At 51.3% G+C, this 27,118-nt stretch overlaps 1 protein-coding gene across 1 annotated transcript; it reads left to right on the top strand.

The window, feature by feature from the left end:
- Window positions 1–14,672: 14,672 nt before the first annotated feature.
- Window positions 14,673–26,314, top strand: LOC144736239 (uncharacterized). The gene is made up of 8 exons (XM_078618863.1): window positions 14,673–15,054; window positions 17,288–17,378; window positions 19,140–19,219; window positions 19,921–20,026; window positions 21,161–21,722; window positions 22,200–24,084; window positions 25,201–25,347; window positions 26,147–26,314. Exons 2-8 carry the CDS (start codon window positions 17,329–17,331, stop codon window positions 26,233–26,235), a joined length of 2,919 nt encoding a protein of 972 aa, XP_078474989.1. The 5' UTR covers window positions 14,673–15,054; window positions 17,288–17,328; the 3' UTR covers window positions 26,236–26,314.
- The last annotated feature ends 804 nt before the right edge of the window (window positions 26,315–27,118 follow it).

Genomic DNA, 27,118 nt, shown 5'->3' on the forward strand with positions numbered 1-27,118 from the left:
TTGCAAAGATGATCAGCAGTTCTATTGCTAGATCCATCATCATCTTACTGGGGGAGGGGGGTAAAATAAGTACCGTCTGATTGGCAACATCATCATCTAATTCTAGATTTGAAGCTTTCGTGACTGCAAGGAATCATCTTCTTAGGTTTTTTCGGTAAAGTCACGTAGAAAGTAAAATAAAATAAAAACAAAAATCACGACGTTTCGGAGGCAACACAAGTCTCCGTCATCAGGTGGGACCGTCATAGCCAGATTAGCTGTATCAAGTGAGGCAATGATTCAAGATGTAATGATCTTTTTTTTATTTTATTTTACTTTCTACGTGACTTTACCGAAAAAACCTAAGAAGAACATCATCATCATCGGCTGTCTGGTGGTATAAAATAAGTGCCACCTCATCATCATCTCTCTAGGGGTGGCTAAAGCGAGCGCCAGCTGACTCAATAACACGGCTGAAAAGTTGAGAATCATGAAACTTTATTATTCATCCTGTAGGAGGAATCCGATGAGCTATGAAGCTCTTTCTCTCTCGCACACATGTCCAGTAAGGGGCACGGGGCTCAGAAATTGACGTGGATGCGACAACTCACCTCGTGGAGCCGTTTCGCACGGAGGTCAGTCAGAGCCACGGGGTCATCAGGAGCCACGCGGTCGCTCAGAGCCACGCGGTCTGGGACGGGACCCCCTTTGCGTTCGACAAAGACAACCGCGTGGGACACGGTGAGACGTGGGGGGGCTGACGGATCTGTCCACCGCACGGTGAAAAGCAAAGCGCCTCGCCTCGTCTCGCCGTTCACTTGGCACGGCGGTGGGGGAGGGAGGGGGGGGGAGATAAAACAAGCAAAGAGTCAAACCTCACAATCACTAGCGGCGCTAAATGAGAGAAATACTTTGGTTGTAATTGATGGGATAAAGAGGGTAAGTTTAAATCTTACTGAATAGACTAAAGAAATAAACGCGCACATATAGAGGAGAATGTCACTTGTTTGTACGAATAAAACCGACTGCACGCGTTAAAAAATAACTTTTTTAAATGAAACATTGTTTGTGATTTTGATGAGATGGATGGTCAAGGATGGAAGTGCATTGTGCGCTGTGCCAATGAGTTCAGTAGCACCTCGTGTCGCATCAAGAAGGCAGGGGCGAATTGACAAAATCACACAAACACACACACGGGTCTGTCATCAACACACTCCTCTGTCTCTATCTCCATCACCCACTGATCTCTCTCCATCACCCACTGATCTCTCTCCATCACACACTGATCTCTCTCCATCACCCACTGATCTCTCTCCATCACCCACTGATCTCTCTCCATCACACACTGATCTCTCTCCATCACCCACTGATCTCTCTCCATCACCCACTGATCTTTCTCCATCACCCACCACTATCTCTCTCCATCACCCACTGATCTCTCTCCATCACCCACTGATCTTTCTCCATCACCCACCACTATCTCTCTCCATCACCCACTGATCTTTCTCCATCACCCACCACTATCTCTCTCCATCACAAACTGATCTCGCTCCCTCCCATCACAACCTCCTCTCCCGTCTCTCTCCATCCCACCCTCCCGTCAGTCGCTCTTTTATACAAAATCCCGGCTCCCTGAGCCCCCCCACCCCGCCCACCAGTGCCTCCACACCACAGCCCCCCCGTCAAAGACAAAGATGCCCCGTATAACCTCAACCAGACTGTTGGGGCAAGTGCTGTTAGCGAGCAGCACCTATGAAGGCCGGAATTGCACGCGAGGGGGTGGGTGGCCAGCACCACGCCCGCCCGCCTTTGTCTCCCCAGTGGCGATGTTCACACACCGCGCCGGGTACTCATTCGAGGCTGAGTCCACCTAGGGGAGGCCCAAGACCGGTTCAGAAAATCGTCACTGATGTTGGTGGCCGTGAGCGGGAATTGAACTTGGGACGTCGGGTTCGTAGCGCAGAGCGCTAACCGCGACACTGCAGCACCCTGAGCACACACACACACACAGTCCACAATCGCACACACACACTGACTGACCCTCGTAAACAGACACACTGACATGACCTCACACACACACTGACACTAACTCTCACACGCACACACTGTCATCACCATCAAATACACACCCTCACGGACACACTGACCCTCGCAAACACACACACTGACATGAACTCACAGACGAAGACACATACACCCACACACACCTCCACAATCACACACACACACTCTGACTCGAACGTACACACAGACACAAATTCACACCAACATAAACACTCACACTCACCCCACCAAACTCACTCACACCCACCCCACCAAAGTCACTCACACTCACCCCACAAAACTCACTCACACTCACCCCACCACACTCACTCACACTCACCTCCACCAAACTCACTCACACTCACTCACACTCACTCACACTCACCCCCACCACACTCACTCACACTCACTCACACTCACTCACACTCACTCACACTCACCCCCACCACACTCACTCACACTCACCCCACCAAACGCTCACACTCACCCACACAACTAACACACTCACTGGAATCACAGTCACACACACACCACTCACACTGCAGTTCATGACAACACTCACTCTACACACACACAGAATCACCCCCACCAAACCCACACACACTCATCCTCTACTCACCCTATTCTCACACTCACCCTACACTCACACTCACCCTACTCTCACACTCACCCTACTCTCACACTCACCCTACTCTCACACTCACCCTACTCTCACACTCACCCTACTCTCACACTCACCCTACTCTCACCCCACACAAAAAAGACAAAGATCCCCCATATAGCCTTAACAGACTGTAGGGGCAAGTGCTGTTAGCGAGCACCTATGAAGGCCGGAACGGTACACGATTCGGTGGGTGGCCAGCACCACGCCCGACCGCCTTTGTCTCCCTAGCGGCGATGTTTACACACCGCACCAGGTACTCATTTGAGGCTGAGTCGACCTAGGGGAGGCCCAGGACCGGTTCAGATAATCGTCACTGGTGTTTGCCGTGAGCGTGAATCGAACCCGGGTCGCCAGGTTCGTAGTGCAGCGCGCTAACCGCTACACTACCGCTCCCCCACACACTCACCCCACACACTCAACCCACACACTCACTCCCACACACTCACCCCCCACACACTCACCCCCACACACTCACCCCTACAAACTCACAAAGTCACCCCCCACGAAACTCAGCCAGAGTCACCCCGAGGCTCTGTTCGTCACGTGATGGCAACTCGCTGATGCGCTCTCTAAATCGCTCTAATTAATTTGCACGTATTGATCTGCCGTGACGCTGTGGTGAGCATCCAGCGTGACCCCGGGGGCTCTGGGTGCGATGCGAGGTGAGGGGCATTGGGGCATTTGGACGTTATTGGCAGTACGCGCAGTCAGATTGTTCAAGGCGAGCTTAGTGCTCTCAATGGCCAAACGATGATAAGCCCATTTGTTGAGCGGCTGTTATTTGTGGTAGCCAAGTCGCTTATGAAAAGTAAGTTAACAACTCAGTGGGCTCTGGTAGGATGGGGATGGTTTAGTTTTGTATCTGTATGTGTGTGTGGGTGTGTATGTGTGTGTGGGTGTGTGTGTGTATGTGTGTGGGTGTGTGTGTGGGTGTTTGTGCACAGACTGCCCTATATGACATCATAACAACAGTCTGGACCACTGGACGGGTTCCGCAGGACTGGAAGGATGCCCTGGTGGTCCCCCTCTTTAAGAAGGGGGACCGTACCGACTGTAACAACTACAGGGGCATCTCACTCCTCAGTGTGCCGGGTAAGGTCCTGGCAAGGATTATTCAACATCGCCTTGCTAGGCACGCTGAGGAGAGGCTTGCGGAGCCCCAATGCGGTTTCAGGAAAGGGCGGTCCTGCACAGATGCCATATTTTCTGTCCGTCTGCTACAGCAGAGGTGTAGGGAATTCCAAAAAGACCTACATCTCTGCTTTATTGACCTGGTCAAGGCCTATGATACCATTAGTAGGACTGGGCTCTGGGTTGTTCTTCGTGCTTTCGGAGTCCCTGACCCTCTGCTCACGATCATTAATGACCTTCATGATGGTGAGCGGGCCCGGGTAAAACTACGTGGCCGGGAGTCGGAGCCTTTCCCTGTACACCTTGGGGTGCGACAGGGATGTCCTCTGGCTCCCACATTATTTAACATCTATTTCGACTGCGTAGTTCGTGAAGCCTTCAATAGCTGTACCGGGGGAATTTCCATTTGGTACAGATATAATGGGAGGCTGATCGACGCCCGGGTGCGATCAAGGGATGGTTCCCTATTGGTCAACCACGTTATGTATGCCGATGATTTGGTAATAGCTGCTCATTCAGAAGAGGAGTTGGAGACGCTGCTGCTGAAACTGGAGCGTGCCACTAAGAGGTGGGGCCTTACCATCAGCCCCACCAAAACTAAGCACCTGCCTGGGTATTTTGTACCATCGGACACTCCACCCCCACAACTCCCAATTGGTGATGGGGCAGTTGTGGAGAGAGTGGAGAGTTTCCCATACCTGGGCAGTGTGCTTATGACTGGCTCCAGTTTATCAGCAGAGGTCTCACTCCGAATCAGTCGAGCGGCAATATCTTTTCATCGGTTGCATAACGCTGTGTGGAAGCTACCTGGTCTGTCGCTCCGCACGAAGCTTCAGGTCTTCTCGGCCACGGTCATTCCCTCCCTTCTCGACGCTTGCGAAACGTGGACCCCCTAGTGGAGCATCTTCGCCGGTTGGAAACATTTAGGCTGGCCTGCCTACGATCCATCCTGGGTTTAACCAGGCTGGATTGTGTGAGGAGCTCACAAGTCCTTGAAAGATCTGGGCAAAGTCCCATCAGTGAGCTCCTCCGGCAGGCAAGGCTGCGTTGGCTGGGTCATGTAGCCCGCATGCCCAGCCACCGCATGCCTAAACAGCTTTTGTTCGGCCGGATTGAGGGGGCTAAACGGGCGCGGCACTGGCTAGAGAAGAGATGGAGTGATGTGGTACAGGAGGACGTGGAGCTGAGTGGACTTGCCGATGACTGGTACCAGCGGTGTCAAGATCGGCCTCAGTGGAGGAGGCTCGTGAAGGACGCTACTGGGCAGTTGGAGGCAGTCGCCCTCCAACAACAACGGAGGGCGGAGGAGCGACGCTCACAACAACGAGCGGAGCGCCGGGTGGCTAAAGCACAGCAAGTTGGTACAGTAGGGGGCACAGGTGGTGCATCAGCCAGTCATCTCGGTCATCTCGGTCAGTCGACCCGTGGCACCTGGGTCTGCCCCGTGACCTCCTGCCAGCGGGCGTTCGACACTTCACGTGGCCTCAAGGTGCACATGGCCTGGCACAAGCGTCGTGGTGACGTCACCGCCACTTAGTGGCGAATGGCGGTTGTTGTTGTTGTTGTGTGGGTGTGGGTGTGTGTGTATGTGTGGGTATATGTGTGTGGGTGTGTGTGTATGTGGGTGTATGGGTGTGTGGGTGTGTGTGTGTATGTGTGTGTGTGTATGTGTTTGTGTGTATCATATGTGCTCGTTAACAGCACTTGCCCCTACAGTCTGTTCAGGCTACACGGGGAATCTTTGTCTTTGTGTTGTGTGCATGTGCGTGGGTGATTTGTTTACCTTTCTTGCACTTTGCACTTCCGATCGTGTTTGTGTTCCTGTTTGCTGTTGAAACGTTCCTACCCCGTGCCCCCCACTGGACATTTGTGAAAAAGAGCTTCATAGCTTATCGGATTCCTCAAGTAGAAATACATATTCTGATTCCGATATTTAATTAAATATCAAAATTTTCACAATAATAATTTATTTTGCCGCAAAATCTTGCGGGCGTGGTGGTGGCGGTGGCGGTGCGTCAAAAATCAGTTCTCGTGATGCCGAAGCTGGTCGGATGACGGAGCGATTACAAGAGCGGCTGATTCAACGGAACCCCAAATCAACGATCAATTTTAACCTTTTTTTTATTTCATCAAGTCTCCGTCGACTGAATACACTTTCGAGTCGCGTCAGACTCGGCGACGGGGTCAATGAAAGACTGATGAACAGATTTTTACGATTCAAACTTAAAGATTTTTCTTCTCGACTGTTTCATGCAGGACCGGTGCGTTTTGGTGCTTCACCGGTGGACCGCAGGTCCGTCCGTCCGCGGCAGAGCGAGTGGCTCAACATCGGAAGGGTTTGAGAGTTCACATCCCTGGTCTTGTTGGGGCGGTGTGGTGGGAGGGGGGTCATCTCAGCCCATCATCCCTCCCCCCTCCGATGTCGATTCAACGGGGGCCCGCTTCGTGGAGAAGTCTCCAGTGGTTTTTGCGCTCTGGTGAGACCTCGTCCCTGTCATAGGAATGTGGAATTTGTACCACCGGGCAACTAACCGCTTGTTGTTGTTGTTGTGGTTCAGTTTGTTGTCCTTCCCCCGCCTCTCCGATTAGCCACGGTTGGCTACGTCCAGAGCGAAATAAGCATCAACACGCATACATACAATGATGATGGTGGTGGTGGTGGTGGGGCATGCCTGCGTTCCAGAACTTTCCAGGGAAGAATTATTCTTCCAATTAACATTTCTGCCAGGGCCATTTTCATCGATGATTCACTCTTACTTATGTGGCCATGAAGTAGAACCATCACCCGAAACGTCATCCGATATGTATTTTCCTCTTTAGGGCAGCATGATTGACAGACGATGGGTTTTTGTTATCTGTGATTGTGTGCCAATGCCAGGCGCTGGTGGCTATGCACGTGGCCTGCAACGGTGGCGAGATGTTAGCTACCTCGCCTGGTATACAGGAGGTCGTGGGCTCGATCCCGACCCTGATGCCTGTTTCTGTATATTTAAAGTTTGCGTGTCTCTCCGTTGTGAGATGTTAGCTACCTCGCCTGGTATACAGGAGGTCGTGGGCTCGATCCCGACCCTGACGCCTGCTGCTGCTGTATATTTGGAGTTTGCGTGTGTCTCTCTCACTCCCAGGTCCTCCGGTTGTCCCCCCACATTTAGAGTCAAAGTGCATTTCGAGTTTTTGGCTGCTACTTTCAATATCTACACGATGATGATAATAAGTCAATTTCGTCGAGCTATCAATTTGTGATTGCCAGGTCGCTCCTGAAAAAGAGCTGTATAGGTGAGTGGGCCTTAAACCTTAAGTGCTTTTTTCTGGAATTTTAGCTGTTTTTTTCCTGGATTTTCTGTTTGCACTTAGTCACATAGTCACTTTGAGATGTTTTCTTGTTCATGTTTTTGTTTGTTGCGGTTGCACCCGATTCAAGAGCCGAATGGCTCACAGGGCTATACCAAATAAATTAAACTGAAATAAAATAAAAAGAAAGTTCAGTACGGTCTAGTTTAGGTCCTGGTAAGTCTATTTTATCCCATCAGATACCAGACAGTCTGGCGTCTAAAGACTTCGCACGCGCAGAAAGTAAATTCGAGAATTTCGGGAAAATTAACGGAGATCTTTTCAGGGCACAACAAAAACAGGCCTCCCATCATCTCCTCTGATGTTCACCACCGCCACGGTCACCAACGCCGTTCGCCGCGGGAGAATGTGACAGAGCCCCATTTAGACATCGATAATTCCTTTCCTTGGGGCACACGAGCATCGTGACATAAAGCCAATATTCTTTTTTAGTTGTTGGATAAAACTGAGAAATAAAGTCGATAACAGGCGCGCCGCGAAATGCGACGCAGAACACGGCGGCTGTTTTTTGTCTTCTGCGTGCAAATGTTTTAATTTTGTTTCAGCAAACCGACGACCAACATGAAACCGATAGATATATAATTGAGTGAATCGGTAAGGGTCAGAAAGGCAATCGCAGACGGAATTCAACGAAGTAACATTTTGAAGGTCAGAAAAAAACAACATACGAATAAAAATCAACATGACCGCATGTCGGATGCGCTTACGTGGCCGTCTGGAACGCTTCTTCCTTCCGATATTCGGAAGCCACTGGGAGCCATGACACTTTTAAATCATCATCGTCATCCAGATTGACGAATTCATTTCTTTAGACCTGCTTTTTGTGTTTAGTGTTGTTGTCCTTCCCCCCGCACCTTCGATTAGCACGGTTGGCTACGTACGGTGCGAAGAAGTTCAACATGCAAGAACTTCTCTACTTACGACCATTCGACTTATAAACCCGTCCGTATGTCCAGTCGCCTGTTCGGACCGAGAGTCGTAAGCATCTACATCTGCAGAACGTGAAGAACCAGTGGCATCTACATCTGCAGAACGTGAAGAACTAGTGGCATCTACATCTGTAGAACGTGAAGCATCAGTGGCATCTACATCTACAGGAGATCATTAAACTTTTTAAGCCATTCCCCGTGTTTAGTTTACACGCCGTGCAACGTGTTTGGAATCGACGGGAGTAAAAGTTGGACTTACGAACAAATCGACTTACGAACAGACCTCTGTCACCTAACTCGTTCGTAAGTCGAGGAGTCCCTGTACGTTCAGCGCAGATGGAGTGACGAAATTCGCTCGGGTGTGAGCGCTCGGTGGATTGTTATTGCAGAACCGCGAGAGATGCCGACGGTTTGGGGGGGGGGGGGGTGAAGCTTCCATCCAGCAGTGGATTGATCGTGCCTGAAAACAAAATTTATTTTGGTGACTTGTAAAAAGGCGTTTTGGAGTGCAGACCAAAGGCGCTCACCTCCGAGACTTAAACCGTCGGGGTTGTCTCTCGCACGCTGCTGGGCGAGGTGGGTAAGTGCTTCCCCCTCGCTTGACACATGGGCCACAGGTCACTCGAAGGCGTCTCAGAGGTGGCTCTGTGATACCCGCGTCCGTGGGCCGTTCTCCATCGCGGGGGGCCGCGCGCTGCCCTGCGGAGAGTTCCGCACCGATTGTTCATCTCGTGCCGCCACCCCGAGGGCGTCAATTGGCAAATGAAAGTGGTGAGGCGGAGGTGGTGGTGGAGGGAAGGGGGGTATTTATTTATTTAAAAAAATCTAATTAAACCACAACGACCTCTGCCGCGTTCAACTCGATCCGAAACGAGTAAAAAAAACGCTCCGCTCCAAAACGGCCGGCGAGCGTTCCACTAAGCCCCATCAACACCCCCTTCCCCCCCTAATGGCTCGTCGTGAAGGCTGTCAATAGCAGGCTCCGGGATGTCCCCGCCCGCCCTTCACAGGGGATACTCGCTCGGGGGTGTGGTGGTGGTGTTGGTGGGAGGGGGGGGGGCAAGCCAAGGTCATCGTCCCCCGCCGCGAGCGCGTGACAATACACGAGCTCTCGTGGCAAGGTCGCCCTCGTCATCCCGCGCGCGCCCCACCGAGCCACTAGGCCCACGACAGATCTCGAACTCTCAGCATCCATCTTCTTGGTTCTTTCGGTAAAGTCAAGTAGAAGGGAAGTAATAAAATAATAAAATAATAACAATTAAACATTAAAATAATTCTCACGACGTTGAGGACTGCTGCTTGCGTTGTGGCCGAAACGTCGTGAGAATTATTTTATTATGTTTAATTTTTATTTTTTTAATTATTTTATTACTTCCCTTCTACGTGACTTTACTAAAAGAACCAAGAAGATGAATCCCTGCAGTCACGAAAACTTTAAATCGAAATCTCAGCATCCAAATCTTCGACGTTGTTGCTGGGGGGGCAGTGGGGGGGGGAGTCAACGGCGGTGCCGGGGCCGCTGTTTCGTTTACAGCCGCCGAAAAAAGTTGCCGAGGTGGAAGTCTGAGCGGTGGTTGGGGGGGGGTATGGGGGGGGGGCGTTCGATTCCCAACTTGACGACTGACATCAACGCAGCGGCGTCACGCGGGTTCGGGTGCTCTGGGAACTGTGGGGCGACTCGTGGGGCGACACGTGGGGTGACACGTGGGGTCTCTCCCTCTTCAAACATCCACCCCGCCGCCTGGCCACTTGCGCCTCCTGCAGACTCACAAGCTTGTGCCATGCCACCGAGTACGACAATTATGGGTCCTTTGTGAGTCTGTGAGTCTGTGTGTAAGTCTATGGGGGCCTTTGTGAGTCTGTGAGTCTGTGTGTACGTCTATGGGGGCCTTCGTGAGTCTGTGGGTCTATATGTAAACATTTGGGTATTTTGTAATTCTATGGATCTATATGGAAGTCTATGGGTCGATACGTAAGTCAATGGGTATTTTGTAAGTCTATGGATCGATATGTAAGTCTCTGAGTCTTTGTGAGTCTATGGGACTAAATATGAGTCCATGGGTCTTTTGTGAGTCTGTGGGTCTATCTGTAAATCTGCATGTCCTATGTGACTCCATGGGTCTCTTATGTAAGTCTGAATCCTGTGTGAGTCTGTGAACACGCCGCCTGCTTCACAGTGAACGCTATAGACCCCGTGACGTCGTGCGCATGAGTATGCCGTTGCATGCTGGCGTCTTGGTCCAAATTTGTCAAATTGGAAGAAAACATATACAATAGTAGTGTCATCAGACTCAGCGAGGCTTTCCCGCAGAAAACAAGCAAGATACCTAAAATGCAGTGTGGTCACTCGTGCAAATGAGACAAGAAAAGTATCTTGAGTGCTAACCCTGTTAAACAAAGTTGAAGCTTATTTTGTTTAACGTGGTGAAAACTGACTCGACTCTAAACCAGGTGAAAACTCAAGTGAGAACTCAAAACACTCTAGCCAGTAAATTTCGATTTAAAGCTTTCGTGACTGCAGGGATTCATCTTCTTGGTTCTTTCGGTAAAGTCACGTAGAAGGGAAGTAATAAAATAATAAAAATAAAACATAATAAAATAATTCTCACGACGTTTCGGCTACAACGCAAGCAGCCGTCTTCAGGTGAAGAATGAGACACTGCCAAGCTTGGAGCTTATATATAAGCTAGGTTAGAACTATTCCTGAAACTATTCCCCGAAGATACTTTTTTTGTATTAACAATTCATGGGTTTATCTTAAAACACCCGATTAAAATTTCCCGGATTGCTTTGAATCGTCGCCGGGAGACCGATGACAAATTCCGCTCCAGTCTCCTGGCCAATCCGGGAGGGTTGGCAAGCCTAGACCGGGATCAGCGTGGGAAGAGTAGGCCAAAAACACCAGTCGAGAGCGGGTCTCTATATCGCAGCGGCCTCTAGTGGAGGGCCCCCCCCCCCCGCTCCCTCGTCCACCCATCCGCCAGCTGTCGTGCGAGCGAGCAATTTGCACGCAGTTTGCCACCCGTTGCATTTACACGAACACAGCAGTGCACGGGATGATTTATGACGAGTTCGTTCATGTGCCCGACTGCCTAGGGAAGGAGGCCTTCGTCGCCCAGCAGTGCAGTGGATTAACCATGGACTGGCGATGCAAGACATATGAGAGAGCAATTTAAAAAAAAAAAATAGGTCACGGTTCCCCATCACGCACACATACCTGTCAACCCATATGGTTTATCCCCGTATTCTTGTACAGGGAAAATCACTTTTCAGGTCCCTACGGCGTACAGCCGTTGCAATACGGGTACATTTTTTTTGTATTTTTGTTTGTGTTTCTCCCTTGTGATTGGACTTTGTAGGATGAACTTTGAGATTTATAAGGGCACGGGGTGACCAATAAGATCTGAATTGGTCTGTTATAAGGTGGGCACTGATAAGGGGTTGACAGGTATGGTAGTGTTACACTATTCAGAGACACTGGCTGTGAGAGTGGTGAGGCACAGGTGGTGAGACACTGGTACAGAGACACTGGGTAGTGCATACCTGTCAACCCATACGGTTTACCCGTATTCTTGAACAGGGAAATTGTCTTTCTAGGTTCATACAGCGTACAGCCGTTTCAATATGGGCAACATTTTTTTTATTTGTTTGTGTTTCTTCCTTGCGATGGGACTTTGTAGGATGAACGTTGAGATTTATAAGCGGTACAGGTAGGGCACTGATAAGAGGTTGACAGGTTATTCGGCACACGCGTACGGGGTTTGCAACAATTGCGTAGTGCACACTGTGTGGGAATGTACATCTAAAAATCCACGTTCTTTGGTTATTTTGGTAAAGTCATGTAGATAGAATAAAACAAACACGACGTTTCGATGGCAACACAAGCGGTTGTCAGCAGGAAAAGGGGGTTATCCTCTAAAGTCAAACTCTTTATAAAGGTTTAGAGATGGGCGTCACCCAAGTGTGTCAGCAGCATGGGCGGGGCAGCTTATGTTAATGTAGCCCAAGTGAGTCAGCAGCGTGGGCGGGGCAGCTTATGTTAATGTTGCCCAAGTGAGTCAGCAGCGTGGGCGGGGCAGCTTATGTTAATGTTGCCCAAGTGAGTCAGCAGCGTGGGCGGGGCAGCTTATGTTAATGTTGCCCAAGTGAGTCAGCAGCGTGGGCGGGGCAGCTTATGTTAATGTAGCCCAAGTGAGTCAGCAGCGTGGGCGGGGCAGCTTATGTTAATGTTGCCCAAGTGAGTCAGCAGCGTGGGCGGGGCAGCTTATGTTAATGTAGCCCAAGTGAGTCAGCAGCGTGGGCGGGGCAGCTTATGTTAATGTAGCCCAAGTGAGTCAGCAGCGTGGGCGGGGCAGCTTATGTTAATGTTGCCCAAGTGAGTCAGCAGCGTGGGCGGGGCAGCTTATGTTAATGTAGCCCAAGTGTGTCTGCAGCATGGGCGGGGCAGCTTATGTTAATGTAGCCCAAGTGAGTCAGCAGCGTGGGCGGGGCAGTTTATGTTAATGTATCCCACGTGTGTCTGCAGCATGGGCGGGGCAGCTTATGTTAATGTAGCCCAAGTGCGTCAGCAGCATGGGCGGGGCAGCTTATGTTAATGTATCCCACGTGTGTCTGCAGCGTGGGCGGGGCAGCTTATGTTAATGTAGCCCAAGTGAGTCAGCAGCGTGGGCGGGGCAGTTTATGTTAATGTATCCCACGTGTGTCAGCAGTGTGGGCGGGGCAGCTTATGTTAATGTATCCCACGTGTGTCAGCAGTGTGGGCGGGGCAGCTTATGTTAATGTATCCCACGTGAGTCAGCAGCGTGGGCGGGGCAGCTTACGTTAATGTATCCCACGTGTGTCAGCAGTGTGGGCGGGGCAGCTTATGTTAATGTATCCCACGTGAGTCAGCAGCGTGGGCGGGGCAGCTTACGTTAATGTATCCCACGTGTGTCAGCAGCGTGGGCGGGGCAGCTTACGTTAATGTATCCCACGTGTGTCAGCAGCGTGGGCGGGGCAGCTTATGTTAATGTATCCCACGTGAGTCAGCAGCATGGGCGGGGCAGCTTATGTTAATGTGGGCCACGTGTGTCAGCAGTGTGGGCGGGGCAGCTTATGTTAATGTATTCCACGTGTGTCAGCAGCATGGGCGGGGCAGCTTATGTTAATGTGGGAGAAAACAAAGACACAGGCAGTGGGTCTCCTCCAATCAAAGGGCCGCCAGGCAATCATTGCACCTCGCTGCACACATCCACACTGCTGAAGGTGGAGGTTGTCATGACCCAAAGTGGTTGATGACATCTTTCCAATGATTTCTGAGTTTATAGCCATCCTCTCGGTTGAAATTGTGTCTGTGTCTGTAGATATGGATGGCTTCATGAACGAATCTTTGTTGATCGCCGACACACGTGGGCTACATTAACATAAGCTGCCCCGCCCATGCTGATGACGCACTTGGGCTTCATTAACATAAACTGCCCCGCCCATGCTGATGACGCAATTGGGACACATTAACATAAGATGCCCCGCCCATGCTGCAGACACACGTGGACTAAATTAACATAAGCTGCCCCGTCCATGCTGCTGACACACGTGGGCTAAATTAACATAAGCTGCCCCGCCCTTGCTGCTGACACACGTGGGCTAAATTAACATAAGCTGCCCCGCCCATGCTGCTGACACACTTGGGCCACGCCCATCTCTAAACCGTTATAAACAGTTTGCCTTTGGAGGCTAACCGCCTTTTCCTGATGACGACCGCTTGTGTTGCGATCGAAACGTCATGTTTTAAAAATATTTTTTATTCTATCTCCGTGACTTTACCGAAAGAATCAAAGAATATGAATCCCTGCAGTCACGAACGTTTTAAGTCAAAAAATCACCACGCGTTGGTCTATCTACTCCGACTGCACAATGTTGACGGCCTTATTGCGTTTAACAAAATAAATTGCAAAGCAGCTACGCGTTTGCATTTCGTAGCACGCACAGGGATGGGCGCGTCACATATCCCAGACCGCATAAAAACGCGTTTGCATTTCGTAGCACGCACAGGGATCGGGCGCGTCACATATCCCAGAGCGCATAAACACGCGTTTGCATTTCGTATCACGCACAGGGATGGGGTGCGTCACATATCCCAGAGCGCATAAACACGCGTTTGCATTTCGTAGCACGCACAAGGATCGGGCGCGTTACATATCCCAGAGCGCATAAACACGCGCTCGAAATTACCACCGCAGAATCGCGAAGGGCGGGCGCCCTTGCGCCGCCGCCGCGTTATTGTGTCGTGCGCGCACCCCTCCCGTGTGAGAACACGGCTCTCACAGGCCTCGGCCTCGCATCACCGCCGCCACCCCCAACAGAAGCGGCCCTCGACCGCAAACACCAACACGTCCCGGACGCGTCGGCCTTTTACGGCGCCTTTTACATTTGCCACCACCGATGGGGCGGCGGCGCCCTCCGATTGGCCCACGTCCCGCCAACAAGCCGCGCCCCCATTGGCGCGCGCTCGCGCCCAGCCAATAGGGTCGCGCGTGGGCGCGCCGTTATGCGCGTCCGCGCTACGGATTACAAACGGCTCGCCTGGGCCTAGGCGAGGAGGCGTCGTCTTGGTGGGAGCCGCCGCGAGCAGGAGACGACCACCACCACCACCACAACTCCCCCACCCGCACAACAATTATAACGACAACACCAACAACATTCTTGTTGTTTTTACAAAGTCGCGATTCGCACTCGTGAGGCGGTGGTGGGTGGGTAAAGCCTTCGCGCCGTTCCGCGGTTGGCGAAGGAGACGCGGCCGGGGGGGGGGGGTGTGGCGGCAGTGGCAGCGGCGGCGGGGGCGGCGTTCCGATTCGGGGCGCTCTTCAAGGCGACGCAGCAGGGCCCGAGGCCCGGGATTTGGGCCTAGCGAGAGGGGGAGAGGTGGAACGGACGGAGCTGCATTTTTTTTTCAATACCCCAGAGCGATCGTCTTGCACTGTAATTATTGACAAACTCTCGATTGTTTAACGATGTCGGTCGTGTGCGTGTGATTGACAAGTAACAAATAGTCGTAATTATGCGAATGCAAATAAGCGGTGGTGGTTCTGGCGCGGTGCTTTCAGGCGGCCGGTGAACGGTGATTTTGGTGATGGACGTGAGTTTATAAGATACAAAGGAGGTTTTTGTTTTAATTCGGCTTATTTGAGACCTTACACATTGTAATCACATGGCAGTGCCCCGCGTGGTCTTGTGTCCTCGTCGTTAGCGATGTAATTCGCAGATCGCTTAGTCGCTAAAATAATTGCGGTCATTTTGGCGATGCAGAGGATAGTTGGTCGTATTGGCGTGGCTTTCTGAGGCCTTCGATGAGGTAATGTGGTGATCAACATTTCGATTCGAATAAGTTGGTTTCGTCGCTAAAACTGCAAGTGAATAATTGTGATTTTCTGTTTATACTGCCGTATTAGCGTTAATGTGGCGTTCTGGCGACGTGAGGTGAGGTTTCGTAGATTGATGGCAGGTTTCATTATCGCATTTCAAACCCGACTTGTTTCGTTGAGGTAATAAATGCAGTAATTCTCTTCTTACTACAGTAATAGCATTGACGTGGCTTTTAAAACAGATGCCCCTAGCAATTGCTACATTCATTAGTATTGATGATTGCCTATCGACAATGGATTTGTTATAACTGCATTGTTTAGTATTAATAATTGTACTCTTATCTTTAGTATAAACAGTATTCATGTGTCTTGAGATTTAAACCAAGGATTCTATCGTGTTCCCTTTTTACTGCTAATTTGTCAAATAGCTGTGTTATTGTAATTGTGTCATGTAATTGCTACACTATAATTAATCATATTACAATTTTACATTCATTACTATTTAAATGTCAAGTTTTGGTTTAGCTTAAATATCCTCCGCCCCCCCATTATTGTACTTATATTGTACTGTATATATGTTTATTTAACTCCTATTTGGCACGTTGTGAACATTATTGATTAGTATATATTGCATGTTTATGTAATGCGCACATTGCATATATTACGCGGAAGCCCGGTATCTCTTTAATTTCAATACACGATTGTTTTTATTACATGTACGAATAATTGTTTTGCTAACAAATTGTCTTCTCGTTTTTTTGTGTTGCTCCCAGTGCAGGAATGTGCCGTATATTTTATGCACTGCGTGTGCCGGATACATTCCTTCCACATTGCTAGTGGACAGCACCCTGGCATTTTTTATACCAAAGATAATGTTTCTCTCTCTCTCACCTGGATACAAACAAACACAGTCCGCGTAACAAATACTCAGCACATTGGACAGTAACAAGTGCCCTCAAAGATATTTAGGTGACATTTCTAGAAATGCCCCCTTCTTCATAGCACACGCGTGTTATGAAGTAGAATTATTTTATGTATGCGTGTGCACTACCGCTAACGCAAGTATCACAAAACATGTTTTTATAAAGTCCCATGTACTTTATATATTTTGAGAGCCAACCGTGCCGAGTGACTCGATTATCCAAGCTTAATTGTAATTTGTCAGTTTCACTTATAGCAAATCATTATTCATATGTACGATGTACATTAAAACGAACACCGAAACTTTACGTTTACAAAGCATGTCTGTAATAATCGCTCTTTATCCATAAAAAAAATCTTCTATGAGTTGTACAGCGCCATAAACCTGTCCAGCATTGGGATAGATTCCAATTTTAAAATAAAGGCATTCTATTTAAAAAAAAAAAATTGCATTCATTAGAAACAGAAGCAATTTGATCAAATCCCCCATGCCTATGAGGGGGATAACACAAATCCAAACTATTGGGACCGAAACCCACTTGCCGTGCTACCACATTGACGTCTTGCATGTCGCTGGGTCTGTCGTGCAGCGGTTAGCACACTGCGCTACAAAACCGGCATCCCGGGTTCTATTATCGCTTGCGGTCTACACCAATGACGATTATCTGAGACGGTCCTGGGCCATCCCCTAGGTCGACTCGGCCTCAAATGAGGAGCTGCTGCGGTGTGTAAACTTTGCCACAATGGTGACAAGGGCAGCTGGGTGTTGTTGCTGTTCACCCACCCCCACTACCTCGTGTGCCGTGCCGGCCTTCATAGGCGCTCGCTAACAGCATTTGCCCCGGCGGTCTGTTAAGGCACACAAAGATATGAGCTGTGGATGATGTAAAAGCGCTTCTTGTTGTCTTTGTCTCGTTCTCTCTTTCCAGCTGTGGGTGCTCGGTAAAGAAGATGGAGTGATGTGGTCGTGATGAACACTTCCCTAATGTCCGTGCCTCTCTTCCAGCAAGCATTCAACCGGTGGGGACAGCGATACCCAACATTGCAAATAACAACAACAATACCACACGGTGCATGTTTTGGTGTTGCGACAGACTTTGGGGTAACCAACAGAATGAGTGTATAACATCGGGCGAGCCCAGGGGTCGGCAACCTGCGGCTCCGGAGCCGCGTGCGGCTCTTTTAAGGACAGCTTTGTGACGTTATTTATTAAGGAACCATCGTCTTGTATTCACGTGCATTGCGGCTCTTGAAATATTGAGTTTTTTTTTGGCTCTTGTTGTTTTGGTTGCTGACCCCTGGGCAAGCCGGTCAAGGGTCAAAACGTCTCCCTGCTCAAAAGAGCCAGGGGGTCTGTGATCATCTCCACGGTGGCTAGGAGATATTAACTACCTTGCCTGGTATACAGGAGGTCATGGGTTCGATCCCAACCCTGACGCCTGCTGCTGTATATTTGGAGTTTGCATGTTCTTCCCGTAATCACGTCGATTTTTCTCTGGGTCCTCCGGTTTTCCCCTCCACATTCAGAATCGACATGCGTTTAGAGGGTTTGGCTGCTATAAATTTCCACATGATGGTAAGCCACTTTGTTGGGTCATCATTTGTGCCAGGTCTCTTCTGAAAAAGAGCTATGTAGTTCAGTGGACCTTACCTGGTGAAATAAAAATAGTTTAGTACTTGCTCTGAGCCATTGTGGTAAATTCCACTATCCTGTGGTCGCTGCATTCAAAGCAGGAGGATCACTTGACTTCTCACAACGTTATTTTCATTTTATCGACCTCGGAGGCATAACGATGATGATTGTGGGCTGAGTTGACCTGTGAGTGGAGCTCTCCTATGCGCAACACTAACTGGTTAGTGAATTTTTAAACTTCATCCACTGTTTCATTTAACAAGCGATAACCTTGCTGATGACACTTGGTGAGATCTAAAGCGGTCCTAAGATTTCCGCATTTAATTCACAAATGCTACTGAGGAACACCGGTCCAGGAAGCCCATTAGTAGATGAGAGTGAAGTTAAAGTTATTGAATTTGGGTGATTAAGCAAAATATTTTTTTCATTTCACGTGGCTGAGTGGCTTGGTGGAAAAGGGGCTTTGTAACGGCTGAGTAATAGCACCGACTGGGTTCCTATCTAAAGCCCAACCATCAGTATTGACGGAGTTCAATTTGGTAATTATTAATGCACTGATATCTGCATTTGACGAACGCTTGTGTTGCGATCGAAACGTCGTAGTTTTTTGTTATTTTCTTTGAACCTATCTACGTGACTTTACCAAAAGAACCAAATGTTTTTTTTCAACATATTTAAGTGTTTGTATTTTTATCTCTAAAATTTATGAGAGATAGTAGAGGCTTATGACGAAGAGTCAGATGAAATCTTAATTTTGGAGCTTTCGTGACTGCAGGAATTATTCTTTGGTTCTTTCGGTTAAGTCACGTCTAAAGATAAAAAAAATAGTCAGATAAAAATGTAGTAGATCCCAGAGGACATCCACCATGGAGATGAAGCGATGAAATGTAATCCTGTGCAGGCATTAAGTAGTTGGTTTTATTTTGAGACTGTGAGAGACGACTCAAAGGTAGCGTGCCGGACGGCCAAGTTACAAAGCAAAGGTGTGCATCTTCAAAACAAGAGCATTCTACTTTGGTTTGCTGGTGCCTCGGTACCTATAAAGTAATGTTTTTTTCATTCCGGTTTAATTTTGATGACGTACATGTAACGTCATCATAGCCGGAGAGGGTTTAAGCTTCTCGTGTTTTGTGCATTTTGTCTGACAGTGATGGCCTCCAGGAGTTGCCTGCTGGTAAAATGGAGCATGTGGAAACTCACCACCCTCCGGAAACCCAGTCCTTGCCAGGTAATAATGGAATAAAGATAAGTGCTCTACTGCTGCGGAGGTTTTTCACGGTTGTGCTGTACAGCTGGCCAAAGTGTTCTCAGGTTATTGCCGCGTGTTGTTCGGTGTTGTGTCCGACATTTCGTTTCGCATGCCTGCGAGCTCCTTTTGAGAACCGATGAATGTTGTTCGCCTTGATGGCTAACGTTGCACTCGGCTCACTGGGCGCTTCATTTGTGTGTGCCGTGCAAACCCAAAAACACATCTGTGACCTATGAATATCAATTAAATAAAATCACATCAATAATCGCAATGCTCTTCTAAAGAACGCTCAAAGCACTTCGCAGTCTACCTGTCTAGCAGATTTATTCCGCACCTTGCTCAACAGTCGTACACATTCACACAGCAGCATGAGCTGTGTTGAGGCTGTGGGTTCGTGATGAGGTTGTGGGTTCGTGTTGAGGTTGTGGGTTCGTGTTGAGGTTGTGCGTTAGTGTTGAGGCTGTGGGTCGGTGTTGAGGCTCTGGGTCGGTGTTGAGGCTGTGGGTCGGTGTCGAGCCTGTGGGTTCGTGTCGAGGTTGTGGGTTCGTGTCGAGGCTGGTTTGATGTTGTGGGTGTAGGTGACTGTTTAGGTTATGGATTCGTGTTGAGGCTGTGAGTTTGTGTCCATCTCGGGCACTCCTTTTGTGTATCTCTCCATTTGCTCTTCTCACACCACACAGGCAAACAGTTCTACTGTTCGATGGAAGGGTGCGAGGAGGTTTTGGACAGCATGCATGTTCTCGTGAAGCACATGCGAGTGCACCACAAGCCGCTCCGCTACTACAAGTAAGTGTGCGCCTACCTGGAGCCTGTGAGATGGTGGTTGAGGCTGTATGTTAGTATTGAGGCTATGGGTTGGTGTTGAGGCTGTGGGTTGTTTTTGAGACTGTATTGTTGGGGCACGGTGGATTAGTGTTGAGGCTGTGGGTTGTTGTTGAGTCTGTGGGTTGTTGAGGCTGTGGGTTGTTGTTGAGGTTGTGAAGGGCATAAATTCACGTAAATAGCACGACGGTAATTTTAAAAGTGCTTATTAAATTGTAAATGCAGACGGTCTCCTGGTTTACGGTCATGATTTACTACGCTCCACATTTACGACGTTTATATGACGCCAACACGGATCGATGCAAGATGCAGAAACTTGGTTTTCCGAATGCGTCCTCCGACACGACTCCGGAGCGCATTCGAACCGAGTTGCTCCGGTTTCCGACGCGAGTCGGGAGTGGACCTTTTGTTATTCTTGAGTGATGAATTTATTCTTGTGGATTTTTTTTTACCTCTTAAAAAAATCCCGTTAAAATACGAATGAAGAAAAGGGAAAACACATTGACAAGTGATGGTTATAAGGCTTCTACTGTCTATGGGGGGGAAATAAGGGGGTCCGTTTCGCGACGATTTAGATCGACGGCGTTTCCAGGAACACATTGTATTGTCATAGAAGCAGGGAACCGCTTGTATTTCATCTTAAGTATTAACCGTATGCTTTAGGTCAGTGTTCGTCACTAATTTTCAGAGGGAGGGAGTGCCACTTTCGCCGATAAGACGTCATCATTGCGAGGAGGGGCGCCACACATTTGAAACCATTGGGAGTTTGACAGGAGGACGATGATGGGGGGTGTTTTCACCCTTTGTGTATTGTCGTGGGGGGGGGGGGCAGCACGTCAGGGGCCGCACTAAATGCCACCAGGAGGCCACCAGTAGCCCGTGAGGCCTTGCAACGAAGAACACTGCCCTAGGTGTACATTCCATGCGGACGTCATTAAAATAAAACGAATGGATTTATGATTTCATTAGAACATAACACCTATGTCTGCTGGCGAGGGTATGTGAACAGTTTGTTGCATCTGGTATGCGGAGATGGGGGGGTGGGGGGGTGATTACGTGACAAGCAAAACGTCGGTAAACCACTGCGGCCTCCCGCAGGTGCGAGAACTGCAGCGCTCGCTTCCGCACGCACCGCGTGGTGTGCAAGCACCTGCAGCTGTGCCTGGCAGACAGCGCCCTCAAGCTGGCGCTCAACCCCCGGCCCGGCAAGCTCCAGCAACAGCAACAACAGCAGCAACAGCAGCAGCAGCAGCAGCAGCAGTCGGCTGATGGCAGCTATGCCGCTCTGCCTGGCGGGGAGACGGTCGGAGGTGGGAGCTGGCAGCAGCACAACGCGCTGAAGGAGCTCCTTTCATCGTCGGTGTACAGCAGCGCCCATCACCATCATCATCCTCATCATCATCACCCGCTGCCAGCGTCTTCGTCGTCCTCGTCTTCGAGTTTATCGTCCTCGTCGGTGACGGCGGCCTTCCGGCAGAATTTCGGCGGGGGATCGGCGCGGCATTCGCAGTCGTTCGCCGGGGCCAGGGCCGGCCACGGGGGTAGCGGCGTGGGCAGGCAGCAGCAGCAGCAGCAGCAGCAGATGTCGTTCACGAACAGCCGACGACAGCAACACCAGCAACAGCATCAGCAGCAGTCGGTGAACACTTCTGCTCATCAGGTGAAGTTTTGACGGCAGTAACGGAATAAAACGTGAAGGGAACTGTTTGCAGTTGTGCACGTGCGCAAAGGGAACATGTAACTCTACTGTGTGTACATGTACACAAATAATATTAGATTTTTCTTATAAAGATGTATTTGCCTGGCAATCTATTCACAATGGTAATATTTGTATTATTATCATCACTTTTTTTTTCCACCCAGGATGGCCTTACGGAGTCTCAAGACTTTTCACTGTAGTGAAAGTGCTGTTACCACTTTTAATCGGAATTTCCCAATTATAAAAGTTACATATTAAAATTGGGAATATTACCAATACCGGTGTTTTTTTTTCAGCAACATAATCTTTTCACTTGGGTAAGGAGTTACCGTAACCTCTTGACTGAGTTGCCCGCATCTGCTTTTTGATGACAATCCCTCGCCCCCCATCTCTTCCTCCACACCTCCTCTTCCCTGCGGTTCCCCTCCACCTCCCCAGGTCCAGCCGCACCCTGCGGCCTCCGCCGTCTCCGTGCTGCAGCGAGCTCCGACGGCGTCGCGAAGCCGGACGTCCCCGGCGCCGGCCCCACCGCCCACCCCGCCGGCGGCCTACCCTCCTGTGACCTTCGCCTACGCTCAGTCGGCGGGGGGCGGCACCATCGTGTCCAACCCGCAGGCGTATGCCGTGCCCCAGCAGCAGCAGCAACAACACCACCAGCAGCAGCAGCACCAGCAACACCACCAACAGCAACATCACCAACAGCAGCATCACCAACAGCAACATCACCAGCAACAGCAGCAACTCCACCAGCACCACGCAATGGTGTCAGACGGCGGCGCCGCCGCTTACCAGCACGTCTCCTCGGCGCCGCCGCCGTCGTCCTCGTCGTCGTCTTCGTCGTCGTCGGCGACGCTGTCGGCGGCCACCGCCTCGTGCATCGTGCCCAACGCGCACGCCGCCTTCCCCGAGGCCGACGGCGCCTACGGGAAGGCCTACGCGAAGGCCTACGCGGCCGTCGGTTCCGCTTCGGCCCGCGAGGCCGCGGCTGCGGCTGCGGCGGCGGCGACGGCGGCGACCCAGCAGTACACCTACTCCAAGCCGATCCCGCAGCTCATCTCGGACGCGGCTCACGGCACCCGCGACGCCAGCTACGCCAAGCACGCGCAGCCGTACGTCTCGGCCGCGGCTGTGTCTCCACTGTCGCACGCCCAGCAGCAGCAACAGCAGCAGCAGCAGCAGCAACAGCAGCAACAGCAGCAGCAACAGCAGCAACAGCAGCAACAGCAGCAGCAGAGTTACAGCAATGACAGCAGCAATGGTGGCGGCGGCAACAACGGAGACCCAAACTCTCCGCGCTCCACCGAAGCGTTTGGCTCTCCCGGCCCCATGCCACGGCTGGTTCCGGTTGGACCGAACGGGCGCAGCAATGGCAGCCAGGTTGCCGGAGGGAACGCGGCACAGCAGTCTGTTAACTACGGTGGTGGCGGCGGTGGAGGTTCTGGTGGTGGTGGTGGTGGCGGCGTGCGCAGCAAGGCAGCGTCGTTCCGGCAGGAGGTGGGTGGCACGGAGCCCCCACGGGACTCGCCGGCGCTGTTTTCGTACGCGCAGAGCGTGGTAGAGCAGGCTTACTCGTACAACGCACAAGCGGGTAACGGCACCCACCACCAGCAGCAGCAGCAACAGCAGCAACAACAACAGCAGCAACAACAACAACAACAGCAGCAGCAGCAGCACAGGAGATCGGGACACCACCACCATCACCAGCAGCAGCAGCAGCAAAGGCGATCTGGGCATCACCAGCAGCAGCAGCAACAACAGCAGGAACTCAGCCCCACCACCTCCCAGAGCGACAGCTCCCCAGAGGGCGCGCTCGCAGCACAGCACAACGAGCGCACCAGCTTCCAGTCTCCGTCGTCGGCGGGCACGGCCGCCCGTGCCAAACCGTACTCGGCGGCGGGGACGGCGAGCGCCGGCGTGATCGTGCCGCAGCGCGCGTACGTCCCCCAGCCGCCCTCGTCCTCCTCGTCCTCCTCCTCCTCGTGCTCCTCGTCGTCCCTCGCGACGATGGCGGCGTCGGCCGAGCCCCAGACGTTCGGGGCCCTGGCGCAAGCGCTGCCGCCGCTGCTCAACATGGCGGCGCAGTTCTCGGCGGCGGCGCACCTCTCGTTCGGCACGGCGGTCGCGCCGCAGCAGCAGCACCACCAGCAGCAGGCGCAGCACCAGCCGCAGCACCAGCCCCAGCACCAGCAGTCGGTGCAGTTCCCCTACGGCGGCGCCTACACGCTGCCCCCGTTCCAGCCCGTGTTCCGGCCGCAGGCGAATCTGTTCGCTCACCCGCACTGCCTCCCGTCGTACGCCAGCACGCACTGGCTCGTCAACGCGGGTACGTGCGCCACGAGGACGTCCCCGGCAAAGCTGGCGCTGCGGAGTTGCCGGGGGTTAGGGCGGGGAGTTGCTGGTGTGCGGTGGTTCTGTGAAAAGTGAGGTGGTCCGCGAGTCTGGAGAGGTTGGTACCGTCTGTAATAGACAATAGGAATATTCTTGGTTCTTTCGGTAAAGTCACGTAGAAGGGAAGTAATAAAATAATAAAAATATAACATAATGAAATAATTCTCACGACGTTTCGGCCACAACGCAAGCAGCCGTCCTCAGGTGAAGAACATGTCTGTCGATAAGACAGAGTCTAAATGACACGTCTTAGGCTTGGAGTGTCTATTTAAGCTGTGAGGGAGGAGGAAGAGAGCCTTGACAAAATAGGAATAACTCGGTCTCAATCATTCCGGTTGGAAGTCCTTGGGTTCGTCAATTATCAACTTCATCTACGGGCACCTCGCAGTTCGAGGTTTAGCTGCAGTGTATGTGTGTTAGGTACGGTCGCGTTCTGAAACTGCGCGCTTATGTGCGCGTGTGTGTGCACACGCGTTCAGGGGAGCGGTAGTGTAGCGGTTAGCGTGCTGCACTACGCGCTCCCGGTTACCTGGGTTTTTTTTCACCGCTCACGGTCAACACCGGTAATGATTATCGGAACCAGGCCTGGACCTCCCCTGGGGTCGACTCAGCCTCAAATGAGTACCTGGTGCGGTGTGTAGTAAACATCTCCGCTCGGGAAACAAAGGCGGCCGGGCGTGGTGCTGGCCACCCGTTCCCTCGTGTGCCAAGCCGGCCTTCGTAGGTGCTCGCTAACAGCACTTGCCCCAACAGTCTGTTACAGGCTAAACCGGGGATCTTTGTCAGGGGAGCGGTAGTGTAGCAGTTGGCATGCTGTGCTACGAACCAGATTACCCGGGTTCGATTCCCACTCACGTTCAGCACCCAGTGACGGTTATCTGAATCAGTCCTTGGCATCCCCTGGGGCCGACTCGGCCTCAAATGAGTACCTCGTGTGGTGAGTAAACATCACCACTAGGAAGACAAAGGCGGCCGGGCGTGGTGCTCGCTTAACTTCACTTGCTCCTGCTATCTGTTGAAGGCTATACGGGTGATCTTTGTCCCTGTTCAGGCCAGTCAAGCAGCGGCATTCCAGTCTGGCAGCAGCCAAGCCACCCGTACAGCTTTCCTCAGGCCCCCTATCCCAGCATGCCCCGCGAAGAGCCGAGTCTCCAGCGCCACCTGAAGCTGCCCGACTCGGCGGTGCGACACGACGCAGGTGAGGAAGTGCGCACCCTGCATCCTGCACCGTGCACCCTGCATCCACACGGCACAGTCCATAACCCGACCTCAATGGGCGGCACGGCTGCGGTGGTGGTGCAGTGTTAACTGCACAGTAGTCCAGAAGCCTTCTGACACAGCAGTGTTGAGTTTTTACAGACAGTTTTAAAAAGGCATGCAATACAAGCTTCGTAAAAAAACAACGCTAAATTCTAGGAACCATCAGTGCAGTATGGCCCCTATAGGCATCCGTCACAAGTCCGCGCAATATAGTTGCGGAGAGACGTCCGCTTGCAAGCGATTCTCAGCTCCGTGCAACCGAGTTGAGTTTTTGCCGGGGCATTTAAAGTGTCCCATAAAAGAGGCTTGCAAGCACAAGCTTCGTAACAAAATAAATGTACTCGTAAAGTAATAGTAAGTGTTACAGTTATCATAATTTTTAGGAACCACAAGTTCGCGCAATGCTCTTGCAGAGACGTCCACAAAACCAGAATATGTATTGATACTGGAGGAATCCTATCAGCTCTAAGCTCTTTTTCACAGGTGTTCAGTCGGGGCGGATACGAGCATTACAACAACACACAATACAAAAATATGATAGTGCAAAGTACAAGAAAGGTAAAAGAAATCACCCAAACACATACAAATACAACGATAAACCATCCTCATCCTTCCAGGCAAGCAATTCTCAATTGCGTGCAACCTATTTGAGCTTTGCCACGCCATCCGAAGCGTCCCCGAGCGAGGAAAACAATGTATGCATCGTGTCCTCACCTCGTCCCTTCTCCGTTCCGCAGATTTCGCCGCCGGCGTCATCGGTTACCACACGGGCGCGAACCTGGTGCCAACACCGTACACGCAGCACAGGGACTTCCCCCCGCAGTGACACTCGCCCCCCCTGCCCCCCCCCCTGCCTCACCCCCAAGCGCCTGCTTCCCGCCGTCAGCTTTCTCCCTTTGATTTCTCTGCCCCCCCCCCGTCCCACCCGGTGGTTGCGTTCTGCTTGTTGACATCGGCTTCAAGAAGGCGGCCCTCTGGATATTCACCGCCGGAAACCCCTCCCCCCCTCCTTCCCCTCTGCCGAATTCGGCGGATTGCCACGATCGGCCGTTTGCGATTTAATTGGAATAGCCACGAAGTGGTGTTGGGGGGGGGTGAAGAAAACAAAATTAACGGCACGAGCAACGGTGTGTCTACTCGCAAAGCCGCACGAAGGCAAACCGACTACTCCCCGTCGATGCGCTCACGTCGTGCAGGCGGTCGCGCGTGACCACCCCTGCTGCGCTGAAAACAAAAAAAACTCCGTCGTCGCGCTCAAACCTCGTCTAGACCGCCGACTCAAAAAAGGGGGACTTCAGAGCATGGCCGCGTTTGTCGTTTGGACCGACAAACTCGGAGAGGTTGGAGGCGCAGCCGTCCTTGTTGACGCCAACTCTCTCGCGGTTTTTTGTCCGCCGCAGAAACGCCGCCGAGAGTCCCGCGTGCGGTGCGATCTGTAAGAGCCCATCGCGGTGTGAACGCAAGGAACGCAAGTCGGTGATTTGGTTGCGCTTGCGATTTGATTAGCCGAATTTTAGAATCGTTTTAATCCGAGAATCATTAAAAATCGCTACTGGTGCCGCATCCTGCAATCATCGCTCTGTGTTGATCGGTGGGACTTGCTCACCCAATGCTACCCGGCGCTATCCCACACACAACCCCTCGTGGCTCTGTGGGGGGCGTTTTGTCATGTGACGCACAACAAACCAGATCAGGTTTTGTTTTATTTT

The sequence above is a fragment of the Lampetra planeri genome, chromosome 59 (assembly GCF_965212315.1).
Source record: "Lampetra planeri chromosome 59, kcLamPlan1.2.h2, whole genome shotgun sequence".
Taxonomy (NCBI): Eukaryota; Metazoa; Chordata; class Hyperoartia; order Petromyzontiformes; family Petromyzontidae; genus Lampetra; species Lampetra planeri.